Raw genomic sequence first — 17,180 nt, forward strand, 5'->3', positions numbered from 1 at the left:
CTACACGCATAGCATTCATAATCATTTAGAATCTATTTCTGTTAATGCATTAAAATCAATCTCTATTAATTTGGGTACACCAGATGATCCTAAAGACATTAAGTTAGCTGAAGATTTAACCCAAAAAGAAAGAGATAAATTTGTAGCCTTATTAATAAAGTACCAAGAAGCATTTGCCTGGTCTTATAAAGATATGCCGGGAATTGATCGAGACATAGTACAACACAAGATCCCCACAGACCCTAACATGAGGCCAGTAAAACAAAAGAAACGTCGGCTTAGGCCAGAATGGGAAGAAAAGATAGCTCAAGAGGTGAAAAAGCTTATTGAGGCTGATTTTATTGAAGTAATTGAGTATCCCGAGTGGTTAGCCAACATTGTGCCAGTCCCCAAGAAGGATGGGCGAGTTCGGATGTGTGTAGATTATAGGGACCTGAATAAGGCTACTCCTAAGGATGATTTCCCATTGCCTCACATCGATGTGCTTGTTGACAGTGCTGCTTGCATGGCCATGTACTCTTTCATGGATGGTTTTTCGGGATACAATCAGATCCTCATGGATTTGATAGATAAAGCAAAGACAGCTTTTATCACTGAATGGGGGACTTATTGTTATAAGGTCATGCCTTTTGGGCTAAAAAATGCTGGTGCAACTTATCAGAGAATGGCTACTATGTTGTTTCATGACATGATGCACAAAGAAGTTGAAGTATATATGGATGACATGGTAGTAAAATCCCTAACTAGGGAGAGACATTTTGAGGCATTAGAGAAGTTCTTTCAGAGAGTCATCAAGTATAAATTGAGACTGAACCCTAGCAAGTGTGTGTTTGGGGTCACTTCAGGCAAACTGTTAGGGCATATGATCGTGAGGGAAAGGGATTGAGGTTGACCCAGATAAGGTGAAGGCAATCCAGAGATGCCACTCGAGAACAGAAAAAGAGATTAGAGGTTTCTTAAGCAAATTACAAGACATCAAGAGGTTCATAGCTAGGCTCACAACTACCTGTGAACCAATTTTTAAGCTGCTAAGAAAGAATCAGCCAGTGGTGTGGAATGAGCAATGTCAAGAGGCATTTGAAAAGATAAAGCAGTACCTGAGCAATCCACCAATTTTGACACCACCCATACCTAGCATCCCTCTAATTCTCTACCTATCAGTGGAAAACATGGCCCTAGGGGCAATGTTGGCACAAGAAGTAGAGAATCTGGAGAGAGCCATCTATTACATCAGTAAGAAACTCCTTGCTTATGAGGAGAATTATTCACTAATAGAAAGAACCTGTCTGGTTGTAGTATGGGCAATTAAGAAGTTAAGGCACTACTTTCAGACTCATCGAGTTATTGTAGTATCCCGGATGGATCCTTTAAAGTACCTATTTGAAGTACCAACGCTAGTTGGAAAATTGGCCAAATGGTTGGTCCTACTGTCTGAATTTGATATTGTGTATGAGACTCGAAAAACCATTAAAGGGCATGTAGTGGCCGAATTTCTTTCTGAAAATCCAGTTAATGAAGGGGAAGAAGTCGAAACAGCCTTCCCGGATGAGAGTCTCAAGCTAGTAGAGGTCCAGTCATGGAAAATGTACTTTGATGGGGCCATGAATAAGAGCGGAGCCGGTATAGGGGTAGTTTTGGAAGCACCGAATGGAGAACAATTGTTAATGTCAAAAAGGCTATGTTTCCCAACCACTAATAATATTGCAGAATATGAGGCTTGCATTTGTGGCCTGGAGGCATTAATAGCTGTTGGGGCAAAAAAAGTGGAGGTATTCGGAGATTCAATGCTAGTGGTTTCCCATGTTAAAGGTGAATGGGAATTGAAAGAAGAAAAGTTGAGGCCATACCTGGAGTATGCTAAGAAACTATTATTTAGCTTTGAGGAAGTGACAATGAAGCACATGCCTAGAGCTCGTAACTGGATAGTCGATGCTCTAGCCACGCTGGCATCCTTATGGGAGAAGGGTGATCAGAAGCTGACCCAGCCAGTTATCTTGATGAGGAGTAGAATCCCATGCTATGAAGGGTTAATAATAGCACATTTAGATCTAGAAGATGAGATGAAATGGTATGAGGACATAAGAAGATATTTAGAGGTAAGAGAATACCCACAATACCAATAGTAGGGATAGAGCTACAATTCGTAGATTAGCCACTCAGTTCACTTTGGCTGGGGGGCAACTCTACAAAAGGTTCTTCGAAGGACTATTGCTCTTGTGTGTGACGAAAAAGCAGTCTGAGCAGATAATGGAGGAAGTACATGCAAGAGTGTGTGGTCCTCACATGAACGGAAGGGTATTAGCAGGCAAAATTTTAAGATTGGGCTATTACTGGTCTACCATGGATACTGACTGCGCTAAATTTGTGAAAAGATGCCATGAGTGCCAAATCCATGGGAATTTGAATCACCTACCATCCAGTGAACTCTACAAAGATGACTTCACCGTGGCCATTCTCAATATGGGGCATAGACATTATTGGGAAGATTTCTCCCACGGCTTCTAATGGCCATAGATTTATCATAGTGGCAATTGACTATTTCCCCAAGTGGGTTGAAGCTGAATCTTATAAAGTAATAGGGGCTAAGCAGATAAGTAAGTTTGTGCGAAGGAACTTGATTTGCAGGTTTGGGGTACCCCATGAGATAGTATCAGATAACGGCAGCCAGTTCAAAGGTCATTTCTTAGAATTAATTACCGAATTCAAGATTAAGCATCACAAGTCCTCACCATACAGGCCACAGACTAATGGAGCAAAGAGAAGCAAAGAATAAGAATGTGAAAACCATTCGAGAAAAATGGTTGAGACCTATAAGGATTGGCCTGAGACACTCCCTTATGCTCTTTGGGGTTATCGCACTCCTACAAGAACATCCATACGGGCAACTCCATTCTCTCTCGTGTATGGGATCAAGCAAGCTACCCTTTGAGCTAGAGGTCAAATCCTTGAGAGTGATACTAGAAGCTAAGATTCCGGAAAATGAGTGGGCCCAGAAAAGATATGAAGAACTAGCTTTGATTGATGAGAAGAGGATGCGAGCCTTGTATCATATGCAGGCTTATCAAAGGAAGATAGCAAGGGCCTTTAATAAGAAGGTGAAGCCAAGAAAGATCAAAGAGGGAGACATGGTTTTGAAACAAGCTCGGCCCATCCCTTTTGATCCAAGAGGAAAGTTTAAGCCAAACTGGGATGGTCCATACATAGTCAAAAAGATCTTGTCAGGAGGTGCTGTAAGAATATCGCACTGGATGTTAATGAATTTCAAGAACCAGTCAACTTAGACAAGCTCAAACGGTACTTTGTGTGAGATAGGCCCGCTAGGCTGAAAATTTACAAAAGACGGTCTAGGCAAAAATAAGGGTCAAAGAAAAAAAAAGAAAAGAAAAAAAAATGCTAGATTGAAAACCTGCAAAAGTCAGTCTAGGCAAAAGGAGAGATGAGAGAAGATTTGGATGGAAAACCTAAAAAGGCCATTCGACAGGTTATAAAGCTTATTTCTAACTTTGGAAGGTTAGAAATTTAGCAAAACTAAATGTAAGAGGGAGTAATGGTGTACCTGAATAAATAAAGAAATTTTTATTGCATTGACTAGGAATGGGTTTTATTTAATTATGATCGTGAATGTTTGTGTCTTGAGGGATACATCAAATGATTAAGTAATTGAACTGCGTTATTTTGATTTAATCTATGTCTTCTGAGCATGACAAGATAGGTGCTTGATATGAATGTCCTGGTAATTGTCTAATTTCAAAAAAAAAAAAAAAGGAGCTTGCTAGGTGGAAAACCCGGAAGGGCCACTTAGGCAAAAGTTAGAGCAAGCCCGCTGAGATGAAAATCCGAAAGGACATTTCAGGCAAAAGTTAGGGCATAGAGAATGGAGTTCATGGAAGAGAAATGAGTCAAGGCAGAAACCATGGGGGGAGAGAAGAAAAAGAAAAATCAGAGAGAAATTGTATTGTGACCTTAAGGAAGTCTTTTTTGGTGAATAATTCTTCTAAAAAACATAGAGGCTAAAAGAAAGTTTTTGTAAAAAGAGGTCCCTCAGAGGACTAAGTTTTTTTAGAATCTCTAGCAAAATCAGCATGCCTATGATAGGAAGTAGCATACAAGAAGCGCAAAAATCACAAAAAGAGTTATGAGACCTAGTCATCCTAATTTTTCAAATCATGAATTAGATATTTTTTGGTAAGTCCTTAGACGTTGTTTAGGGCGCATGACATAGTTGTGTAAGGCATAGAAGAACATGCATCAACATGTCACCTGTGGGTGTGTAAGGCGTAGAATAACATGCATCACCACAGTTTCAATTGTCGAACTACGAGGGGGTCTGATTCTTCCTTAGGATAGCGAGGGGGATACGTAGGTAGTTTAGGACCGCGGTCCTAAATACGAACCCACAACATTTCATGACAGATATATATATATATATTTTTTTGGTAAGTCCTTAGACGTTGTTTAGGGCATATGGCATAGTTGTGTAAGGCGTAGAAGAACACGCATCAACATGTCACCTGTAGGTGTGTAAGGCGTAGAAGAACATGCATCACCACATTTTCAAGTGTCGAACTACGAGTGGGTCTGATTCTTCCTCAGATAATGAGGGGATACGTAGGTAGTTTAGGATCGCGTCCTAAATACGAATCCACAACATTTCAAATCACATTGCCATTGTTATGAGACCATAGCTAGTCTCATGACACAGAGTGTATCGACAGAGCAAGATGCACTCAATTTTCACATGACACAGTTATCACTGTTATGAGACCGTAGCTAGTCTCATGACGCAGAGTGTATCGACAGAGCAAGATACACTCATTTTTCACATGACACAGTTATTACTGTTATGAGACTGTAGCTAGTCTCATAATATAGAGTACGTCGACCGAGCAAGATATACTTGATCCTCATAGCCAATGTTTCATAGTTATTAGAAATTCGAGTTTCACTTTGACGAAACTTGAGCAATGCTTTCGCATTGATTTCAACTTTCGCCAAAGTGGGGGGCAAACTGTAGACCCTTATTTTGTGATGAGTATGTGCATTGAGGCCGTGGGAAACTCGATGATGAAAAATTATATGACTGTAAGATGTAATTGGAGGCATTGAGCTGAATTATTAACTTCGTGGCATGATCTTGAAAAAAATAAAAATAATAATAAAGTTTTGGGAAAATTAATTTAATTAAATTTAAATAAAATTTTATTTTGTTTAAATTTAATATGGATAGTTTTTTAAATGGATCTAATTAAGTTTAATTGGGCTCCATGGGCCTAAGAAAGCCTAGTTAGGAATTTTAAATGGGACCCATTTAATTATTTTCTAAAAATCAAAATAACAAAATATCTCTCTCCTCCTTGGCCCCACTCTCTTCCTCACTCCCTATTGGTGCCTTCCATTTTTTCCTGTCTTCCTATTGGTTGAAACACCTCACCCATATCCCAGTCTTATTCGAATTCTGCAATCGCAGTTGTTTAAGTCATCTAAACTTTATCATCCTAAGACTCCAATTCCTACCACACCTCTTCCTCATTCCCTATTGGTTCCTTCCATTTTTTTCTGTCTTCCTATTGGTTGAAACACCTCGCCCATATCCCAGTCTTATTCGAATTCTGCAATCGCAGTTGTTTAAGTCATCTAAACTTTATCATCCTAAGACTCCAAATCCTACCACACCTCTTCCTCATTCCCTATTGGTTCCTTTCATTTTTTTCTGTCTTCCTATTGGTTGAAACACCTCGCCCATATCCCAGTCTTATTCGAATTCTGCAATTGTAGTTGTTCAAGTCATCTAAACTTTATCATCCTAAGACTCCAAACCCTATCACACCTCTCTCCCAAAACCCTATAAATACCCTACTAGAGAAGAGAAGAAGGGATGATGGGAGGAAAGAGGTAGAGAAAATTCAGAGTTATAAGAAATTTAGAAATATTTAAGATTCTTTGAGTTCTTCCCTATTATTTTTTTTTTCCTTCAAGAAGATTTTCATACAAGATTTCTGGAAGGTCAGTTTTTATTGTTTTCTTTTCAAGATCTATGCCACACAATATTTTAATTCTATGCTCTTTGTCTTCAATTTATTTTATATGTTCATATAGATCATGTAATCATGTTTAATTTGAGGGGATACACAACTCTGCACATATTTAGTTTCTGTCTCTCGTACTTTTATTATTTTTCTTTATTTTCTTTATTTTTTTATTTACAAACAAAATTGGTAAGTAGCCCTAAGGTAAGTACCAAAGAGGGCATTTGCGCGGAGTTTATATGGAGCTAAACGGGAGTAAGCCAGGGATATCATTGCCATACTAGAAGAGAAGACCCTTTTTTAAGGGTAGCTTGCCCTAATGGCAACTGCATTTACCTATAAGTAAGTAGCTCTAAACTTCTCGAATAACCATTGGCATGAAATTGTAGTAATAATAGAACTTTCATTTGGTAAATTAAAAATTAACTTTGTTTTTAATTTAACTGACTTTTGCATGTAATTAATTTAAATAAATACTTTGTAAATTAAAATTAATCTTGTTTGTAAATTAAATTAATATTGGCATGTAAAATAAATTTAATTTAATATTTGATAATTGTAAAATAAAATTGCATGTTAGAAATCTTTATTAGGTTGTGATTATTTGGGACTTATGTGATATTAGAATAAATTACACATGTACATAATTAACTTAGTTCAATTATCCTTAGGGTAACTTGGTGAAAATTAATTAATTAGGTTAAATAGAAACATAGGGTTATTTGAAATTGAATTTGTTTGTAAATTAAATTCCCAATAATAAATTAATTTTAGTCATCTGGTAAATATTATTTAAATAATTAGCAACCCCATAGATAGGAATTACTTGTGCATGAAAATTGTGTGTAAACAACAACCCTTTTTGTGAATTACTTACGTGTGTAAGATTAGAATTGCATTTTTTAGGATAAAGTTTAATAAAGGAATAATAAACAAGACTTCTAGAAACATTAGTAGAGGACTGGCACTCGAATTAACGAGGTTAGACCAGGCGTAAGGGGTGCCTAACACCTTCCTCTTACGTACCCACTATCCCGAACCTAGACATTGGGCTATGGTAATGACGGTTGTGGAAACTCTGCAAGGAGTAAGTTGCCATCCATGACCCTCGAAAGAAACACTGAATATGTCCCGGTTATTACACGGGTGGCGACTCCTGTCTATCTATGCCTTCGTGGCATAAATCCTTAGTACCGTGGTAGTGTTATGGGAAGACGGTACTTACCAGTGGTTTGATTCTATTAGGATTGTATGAAGTGCATGTCTAGGAAATGCTGTCTAAGGAGGTGGTACTTAAGTGAGACCATTGTGACTCCACCATCTTTCTGATGGAACGGAAGCGTGAAAAACACAAGATTATACCATTGAATTCAAAAATTTTCACCTAGGGTCACATGCACCATGCAAGATTTATTTTTATCTATTTGATTTCAATGATAAACAACATATTAAAACTCTTTTAATATGTTTTTAGATCTGTATTTGCCATTTAAGATTTTAAAATTAATCAGATTAATTTTAGAACCCTAGATTAAATCAAGAACGATTACACTAACCTCTTGATGTGCTACAGCGTGTCTGCGCCTTTGAGATTCGTTTCGTGACACCGATGTTGTCCCTCTAGCTTGTCCACACCAAGAACACCTATGGCAGCCCTTGAATAGCTTCTAAAGCTTTTTCTATTAATTAGAAAATCAAGTTCTGCCTTTTAAGAGATTAAAGATGTAAACAGGACACTAGAAACAATTTCTAGTGTTCTTAATTCAAGAGATTGATGGCTAATCTCTTTGAATTGATGAGAGATGAAGAGAAATAGCTGGAGAGGCTCAAAGTGGCGTGACAATTGAGAGAGGAGGCTGCTGGTTATGTTTTCTTTTCATAACCACACTTAAATAGCTAGGTTAACACATTAAACCCTAGCCACATATCACCTTTTGATTAGCTCTAGGTTTAAGTGACCCAATCACATTGTGCCAAGTGTCAAACCTATATTTAATCTTGATTTTAATCATCTTACATGATTAAAAAACATTTGGCAAGCTTATGTGTTATGCCATGTGTCACCATCTCATGGTGCCACGTGTCACACTGTGAAATGACCAAAATGCCCCTGTGTCTTAATTTTGAGTTCTTAACCCAAAATAATTATTTTCTTCTTCTAATTAATTTATATCAAATATAAATTAATTAATTAATCTCTATTAATTATTTTCTCATCAATTAAATTCATATTTAAACACTTTAAATATAAATTTAATTTATACTACACATCCAATAATCTAGATTTGGTTTCAAGTCATGCTAGGGACTTTGCAATTTAATTGCAAACCAAATCTATTTAATTAATCAATTAAACTCTTTAATTAATTAATTAAATCATATTTAAATAGGTGATAACTTGTGTATGTGTGTGACTTACTAGGCTCATCACTAATTGGCAATGAGACATGATATCAACTCTTAATATCATCAGAACTCTTTCTTACCATAAATGATTTCTCTAAATCATTTTATGAACCTCATAGACCATGGTTAACACCTAGCATAGCATGCCATGGCCACCCAATTAGTAATAAGATTTACCTTAAATGAACCTATAATCATATGTTACCATGCACTAGAATCTCTCTGTTACAAAATCCCAACTCAAGCTGGAGTCTTGGTTTATGTCAAACTCCATTTGCTATGAATATTATGTTCTCTTTTAATTCCAGTTCTTGATTAAAAGATTTTTCTCATCAGAAACTCTTTTCTGAATAAATCTATCTATCCTGGCCAGAACTTGAAACATCAAGAACAATTAAATGAACATAGGATTTTATCTCTATTTACTTAGAGGAACAGATTCCTTCTTGATCAACACCTACCTCCATATATAACTAGCAGGAGCCAACACATGCCCATATACCCATACATAGTACAAGTATGAAAGCAGATCAAATTCAAACTACCTATATACAAGATAACTGCTATCTCAGTCTAAAGATTATATGCACTGATATGATTTATGACAAAACATTGACAAGAGTAAACTCCATGTGCTTGTCATAAGTGTCACCGGTTCGACCTACTTATCATTTATAAGTGCCTATCAAGTTTGTTATATGGCATGAGACTCACCATTACATCTTATTTTTTTCTCATATAAATAACTTGGGAACAAACATGAATACAATCTTTACGGATAAGTCATGTCCTTATTATGAAGTATCCTCGATTGTGAACCTATTTATGATACTTTGTGCTAGAAATATTGTCACTCATATTCTTAACAACTTAAGAATAATATTTCTAACAAAATATCAATGGACCTTTTCTATTACACATAAATATATTATGTAAACGGAAAAGTGGAAATGCCTTTTATTATTAAAAATATGTACAAGATACATACTAAATGATATGCTCTAGGGCATACTACTAACAATCTCCCACTAGCACTAGAGCCATTCATTACAATACCTTAGACCCATCTTCTCAAGATGTCAGTCTAACTGAGCTTATGACAAAGGCTTAGTGAATGGATCAGCTAAATTTTTCAGCTGATGTTATTTTTCTGCATGACTATATCGCCTTGCCCAACTATATCTCTGATAATGTGATAGTGCCTTTCTATGTGTTTGGATTTTGCGTGAGACCTTAGTTCCTTAGCCTGCATGATTGCTCCATTGTTGTCACAGTGTAATGGAACTGCTGACTCAATGGAAGGAACTACTGTAAGTTCTGTCACGAACTTCTTTATCCAAATGACTTCTTTGCAAAGATTCGATGCGAATATACTTAGCCTCGTGAGTGGAATCTGCAATGCGTGCTCGCTTGGAACTCTTCCAACCGATCGCACCTCCATTACAAATGAACACATATCCGAGGTAGACTTTCTATCATCGATATCCGATTGGAAATCGAATCGATAACCATCCAATTGCAAGTCTCCACCTCCATAAATCAAGAATAAATCCTTAGTTCTTCTCAAGTACTTAAGGATATTCTTGATGACTATCCGATGTTCCAAACTGGATTGGATTGATACCGTTAGTCAAACTAACAGATATGCGATATCCGCCTAGTACACAACATTGCATACATTAAACTTCCAATAGCCAAGCATATGGAATCTGCCATCTTATCTCTTTCTTCAGGTGTCTTTGGAGACATCTCTTTAGAAAGGTGGATACCATGTCTCACTGGTAACAATCCTCTCTTGGAATCAAGCATGTTAAACCTCTTTAACACCTTTTCCAAGTATAGACTTTGGGATAAACCAATTATTCTTTTTGCTCTTTCTCTATAGATGCGAATCCCAAGAATATACTTTGTTTTTCCTAATACCTCAATAATTATCAACCATGAAACTAGTAAACAAGATCCAAAGCCCTATAGAATCTTTTCATTCCTCTGGTCTCTCTGTCATCAACCAACCTCCTTTCCTCTGCCATCAATGATGGCCGCTTTATAATCACCATCACCTACTTAGATTGACTCGTCCCCATCATCCAGCTACGGCATGAGGAGGTGGAGGAGAGAAGAGAGAGAATTAGGTTTGGGAAATGAATAAAGAGAGATATGTTAGTGGGCTTAGTGAAGAAAGAAGTAGATTTGGAGGAGGTGGTTTGGGTAAGTGGTGTACGAGAGTTGTTTAGCCATAAGGGTTGCTTAATCTAAAGAAAGTACAAGGTCAGGCAATGGTTCTGGTGATGACACTTTTGATGCTACGCTAACGACAATGAAAGGGTGTTTGAAGAATATAATCAATAGGATTTAATTTAGGGTTAAGGGATTACAGAAGTTACAAAATTACCCTTTCATTGGTTAAATGTCCTTTTTTTTCCTTATTTTTTTATGTGTTATGTGGGACCCACTCAAATATAATTAAAAAAACCACCTATCATACCACCTTAGCTTAGACACACTCCCCCCATTTTTAATTTCAAAATTGGATAGAATTTAACCCAATTTTGAAAATTTGGACAATTGATCCAAAATTAGAAGAATTGTATTAAAACAATAAAAGTAGCAAAGATTTAGATTTTTGGCATCATTTGGCCTTTTTATATATATGCTTTAGTGGAATAAAAAGAAGCTTATCACTGTAGGACATTTCAAAATGCTATAAGCACACATTCCAATAACATTTATTAATTCTTTTTTTTTTCTTTGTGAACAAGCAATCATAAATTATGTTTTCATTTTCTAGACATAAGAAAAAAAAAAAAAAGAAATCAAATTCTTATCTGCACTTATTTTGTCTACATATATTAAAGAAAACATATGTTTGCAAATCAAACATTACATTATCAGTTAAAGAAGGAGCAGTTACATATGCATAAAAAATTAAATATATGTATAGAGTGTCTTATAGTACATTGGAGTCCTATTTCAAAGATAAATGATTTTGTGAAGTATATATATATATATATATATATATATATATATATATATATATATATATATATATATATATATATATATATATATATATGTCACACCTTACCCCTCTGTAAGGCATAACATGATCCCGTAGAATACCTAATGAACTACCACACTTCACTTACCAATAACTCATTAAGTACCTTGCAAGGGATTTTAAAATAATTTTCTTACTTTTGTTAAGTGGTGAGCATTTTCTAATAGGTAATTAGAATATTTAATTAACATTAAAACTAGTTAATATTTTTTTGTCCATTTTATTTCTCCACAAATTTTATAAAAATTTTGCTAGAGTTCCGTCTGTATTTTGAGAAAAAAGTTCTTCAAATACCTGAAAAAAAGCACTTCCAAAAATTTTCTCAACCACTACTTCAATTTCACAATTAATCTCAACAATTTCTCAAATCTCAAAATTCAACAGTCAACATTTCTCAATTTCCAAAATTCAATCATCAGTAAAATAATATCTATCAATCTCATTCAAATTAAAATAAAACATTTCCATTCATTAAAGACAACAATCTATATATATACATCATACCAAAATCTACAGTATGAAAATTCAAACTAAATTTTATTACAACTTTACACAAACTTTGTACAAACTGCTTAAGACCGATTTACATGTCTATACGTTTATGTGCAATACATACATCAAAATAAATATTCACAGGCAGGGTATAAATTATACCCGATAACTTCAAGCTGATAAATCCTCAATTCTCAGTAGCTCAGTCTGCTGCTCCTCTAGTCTCTATATCTGCGACAGCAATAAAAGTTATTGCTGAGTACGAGGACTCAGTGGTGCACAATATACTAAAATAATCTTTATGCAGAACTTAAATCACATTTATTCAAAAATTTGACTGAACATGAGAATTAAATACAAATCATGCATTATGAGATTTTAATCCCAAACAATTTCATTTTGAAGTATCAAATCACATTTTATAAAACCCACAGTTAGATCATGCCATTCGAAACAAATAGAATCTCAATAGCCAGAGGCTAAAGAGAAATCACATCACAAGGCTAGCTAGCTCAAATATATGGATATCCATTCACATCCTCTTTTACTGGCACACCTCAACACTTCTGCAGAGAAGGAATCAAAATTCGAAACTAATTACCCCCACTAGTCATGCTAGTGAGGTGTTCAAATATATGGTCATAACACTGTGGTTTCAAAACTTATCTTAACAATTTGCTAAACATTGTCATTTCAAATATACACAATAACTTTCCACAATTTAAATTAAAACTTCATAAATAATATCACAAATAAACTTTCACAATTCAAAGCAAAAGTAAAATACATATTTCATTCACTTTATCAATAAATTTTAAAGCATAGTGATGTTGTGCACAAACCTCAAGCGAGTCGCTCTTGGCCTTGACTCGGTTCCTCGGGTTCTTTTCCGGTATTCTTTTCAACTGAAACACACAATTTTACAGTGTTTCAGTATCATAACTTAGCATTAATCCAAAAATAAATTTAACTTCACTTTTACTTAGCTCTAACGTGCTAAACTCGATGTTCTTGAACTTTTATGTTTTGGGATTACTATTCACTACACTATTCAAGTCAAATTGTTGACTTTCTAAGGCTTAATAGGTATGGGAATTTCAACTTTATCCACATACCACATTTTGGTTACTAAATTTGTTGCTTTTGGTTGTTTATTCAAATTCTAAGTCTTTTAGGCAAATTTGATAAATTTTTAGTTTTGGCATCTAAGGTTGCACTATTCCATTGGTCACTTTTCTGTTGGAATTTGGCAAAACTTTCTTCACAAAAAATGTTCCCTATTGTCTTAAGTTTATTCTCCTTTTTGAATCACTCCAATTGGAGTTTTTTAGCTAAAGTTATAGCCATTTGAACCATGGCTGCCGGATTGGATTCAACCTAGTATTCTGGGCAATTTTTTGGTTCTGGCAGTTTTAGGTCACCAAATTTGGGTGGCCAAATGACTTGGTTAATGGCATAATTTGGGTTGATGTTCTTCATGAAAGTTTTAGATCTATATCTCATCTAACCACTGGTAAAATTTCAGGTCATTTTGACCTGCCTAGCTCAAGTTATGACCAAATGAACAAATACTGTTCATTTGGTCAGTTTGTACAGAGGCAGACTGTTATTTCTCAAGTTTGGTCAATTTGTTCACTAGGTTTTGGTCACTTTTTGGGTATGCGTCCTCAATAAAAATTGTGTCATTTAGTGTCTATTTTCATTCCCAATTGGTCTCATACCAATTGGACTTGTAAATTTTCATTTTTGGTCCTTCAAAGTTGACTTGGCAGCATGACCACACTCAATCCGAATTTGGCCTTAACTCCAACCATTCCTACACACTTCATTTGGTCACAAATAACCATTTCTCACTTCAAATTAGGTCCAAAACATCATTTATAAGTTTCTCACATTTTGGTCTCTAAGCCCTAATGTCTAAAACCCTAATTCACAAACTCTTGCATTTAGCTACTTTCAAAGCCTTTAATCATAACCATACAACTGATTAAAGTTCATATACCCATTCAAATAAATCAAACCATGCAAATCACCCTCCCCTTCATGCTGGCCGAATTTCAGCTTAGTCCCTCAACAATTTGTTTCATTTCATTTTAAGTTTATTTATAAGTTAATCAAGCTAAAAACACAACAAATAAACTAATTTTGCATTTTAAATCACTAACCTTGTTAGGTGTCTTTAAGCTTTCCTTTTTTCTTCTTTCTTTGATGACCAATCTCCTTCTCAAGTGACTAGAACAAGTTTTTATGAAGCAATTATGGGAGAAGTTGAAGTTTAGTAAGGATTTCAAAGCTTGGATGCAAGCTTCAACGGAGGTATTTTAATGGAGATGAGAGGGAGAGTGAGGGCGGCTTGAAGAAGACCTTTTATCTTTTTTTTTTTTCTTTCTTTCTTTTCTTTTTGTTTTTATGTCTTTAGGAAGACCAAAAATCTAATTAATTAAATATATTAATTATTATTTTTATGGCATCATGCATGATGTCATGCATGATGTCATCACCTTTTTAACTTTTTTATTTTCTTTTTTTTTCTATTTATTTTTCTATTAGTTCTTTAATTTAATTCTCGATTCTGAAATTTTCTTTTCTCTGATTTTATTTGATAGTTAGGTCAGGAGTCAGCTCTCGGGGTTAATTAACCAAATTGCCCCTCACTGGTTTATCCCGGTTTGCAATTAATTCAATATTTCTTCCGGCTCCCTGACCTAATTATTTAACTGGCTTAACAGTTGATTTTCGTGATTTCTCTTTTCCACTGTGTTTATAATAGTCCTAAGGACCACAGCATCACATTTTATGATTCGAAATTTAAGTTTAAAATGACTTCGCAATCCTTCCTGAGAATGTCACCCATCGCTGTGACTCTCGGCTCATTTAACTTCTTATGTTCTGTTTTTCTTATTTATACTTAACTAATTGGCAATTACTAATTATTTGTGTTTATAGCTTATCTAGTTATCTTAAGTGTGTTTCTAATCCCCTTAATGGTTCGGACCGACACCGATCGCCAGAATAGTGAAATATACCAAGCTATACAAATAAGGGTGTTACAATTCTCCCCGCCTTAAAATAAATTTCATCTCAAAATTTTACCTGGTATCAATCTCTGAACAGCTGTGGGTGCTGTCTCCTCATGTCCTCCTCTCATTCCCAAGTAGCCTCCTGGCCCGAATGATGGTTCCACAGCACTTTTACCAATGGTTTCTGCTTGTTCCGTAGCTGCTTCACCTCATAAGCCAGAATCTCTATGGGTTCTTCTTCATATGTGAGGTCTGGATTTACTTCAATTTCCTCTACTAGTAGTACATGAGATGGGTCTGATCGATACCTCCTTAACATAGACACATGGAAGACATTATGTATCTTCTCTAACTCTGAAGGTAGTGCCAAACGATAAGCCAAAGGACCCACTCTTTCCAGAACCTCATATGGCCCAATGAAACGAGGACTCAGTTTCCCCTTTTTGCCGAATCTCATAATTCTCTTCCAAGAAGAAACCTTGAGGAAAACTTTCTCACCCACTGCATACTCAATATCCCTTCTCTTTAGATCAATGTAGGACTTCTGATGGTCTGATACAGTCTTAAGTCGATCTCTGATCACCCTGATCTTCTCCTCAGTTTGCTGAACAATTTTGGGTCTAATCATTTTTCTTTCACCCACGTCATCCCAACACAACGGGGTTCTACATTTTCTGCCATACAACGCTTCATATAGAGGCATCCCAATGCTTGATTGGTAGCTATTGTTATAAGCAAACTCAATCAAAGGCAAGTGTGTGTCCCAACTGCCCTCAAATTCAATCACACAAGCCCGTAGCATGTCCTCCAAGATCTGAATTATCCTCTCAGACTGGCCATTTGTCTGTGGGTGGAATGCAGTACTGAAGTTCAATCTAGTTCCTAGGGCTCTCTGAAGACTACACCAGAATCTAGAAGTGAACCTAGGATCTCTGTCTGATACGATGGATACTGGTACTCCATGTAGTCTCACAATCTCATCAATGTACAACTTGGCCAATCTTTCTAAACTGTAGTCCATCCGAACTGGCAGAAAATGAGCAGGCTTGGTCAGTCTGTCAATAATGACCCATACTACGTCATGACTCTTCTGTGTTCTCGGAAGTCCCATCATAAAATCCATCATTATTCTCTCCCATTTCCATTCCGGTACTGGTAGTGGATGTAACAACCCAGCAGGTACTTGATACTCTACCTTCACTTGCTGACAAGTTAGGCATTTAGATACAAACTCTGTCACATCTCTTTTCATACCCATCCACCAGTAATGCTCCTTTAGCCCTCTATGTATTTTTATGCCACTAGGGTGCATGGCAAAAGGAGACTCATGTGCTTCCTTCAAAATGATTTGCCTCAAATTGACATCATTAGGAACACACATTCTGCCCTGGTGTAGTAGTAGACCATCATCTCTAATTGAGAATTCTGGTTTCTTGCCCTGTCGAACTTCTTCCATCGACACGATACCTTTCATCATTCTCGAGCGACCATCTGACCGATCAATCAACACTGGCTGTACATGCCATGCAACTGCTGTCTGCCCCTCATCATTAATCTCTAAGCTGGCATGCAATGATCTTAACTCATGTACCATAGACAAAGGAGTAACCCGTAGACTTGCTATAGTCTTGTGACTTAAGGCATCAGCCACAACATTAGCTTTCCCTGGCTGATAGTCTATCAGACAATCGTAGTCTTTTATCAACTCTAACCATCTCCTCTGTCTCAAATTCAACTCCTTCTAAGTGCCCAAATACTTCAAACTCTTATGATCTATGTAGATGTAACACTTTTCCCTATACAAAATAATGTCTCCAGTTCTTAAGAGCAAACACTATAGCTGCAAGCTCCAAATCATGTGTCAGATAATTCCTCTCATGCGGTTTTAGCTGGCGCGATGCCTAGGCAATGACATTTCGATCTTGCATCAATACACAGCCTAACCCATTGTGAGAAGCATCACTATAAACTGTGTATTCTTTACCTGGAGTAGGTAAAGTCAGGACTGGAGCTTCAGTCAAACATTTCTTCAATTCATCAAAACTCTGTTGGCATTTATCTGTCCACTGAAATTTCACATCTTTTCTAAGCAACTTGGTCAATGGAGATGCCAACATGGAGAATCCCTTCACAAACCGACGGTAGTATCCAGCTAAACCCAGAAAACTGCGAATCTCT

The 17,180-nt window shown here is 36.1% G+C and overlaps 1 protein-coding gene across 1 annotated transcript; it reads left to right on the top strand.

Moving 5' to 3' along the window:
* Window positions 1-247: 247 nt before the first annotated feature.
* Window positions 248-2,505, top strand: LOC131176626 (uncharacterized). Its single transcript, XM_058141691.1, has 3 exons — window positions 248-619; window positions 1,026-2,096; window positions 2,236-2,505. The coding sequence occupies exons 1-3, from the start codon at window positions 248-250 to the stop codon at window positions 2,503-2,505; spliced, it is 1,713 nt and encodes a 570-aa protein (XP_057997674.1).
* The last annotated feature ends 14,675 nt before the right edge of the window (window positions 2,506-17,180 follow it).

Source organism: Hevea brasiliensis, unplaced genomic scaffold, assembly GCF_030052815.1.
Source record: "Hevea brasiliensis isolate MT/VB/25A 57/8 unplaced genomic scaffold, ASM3005281v1 Scaf2, whole genome shotgun sequence".
NCBI classification, from domain to species: Eukaryota; Viridiplantae; Streptophyta; class Magnoliopsida; order Malpighiales; family Euphorbiaceae; genus Hevea; species Hevea brasiliensis.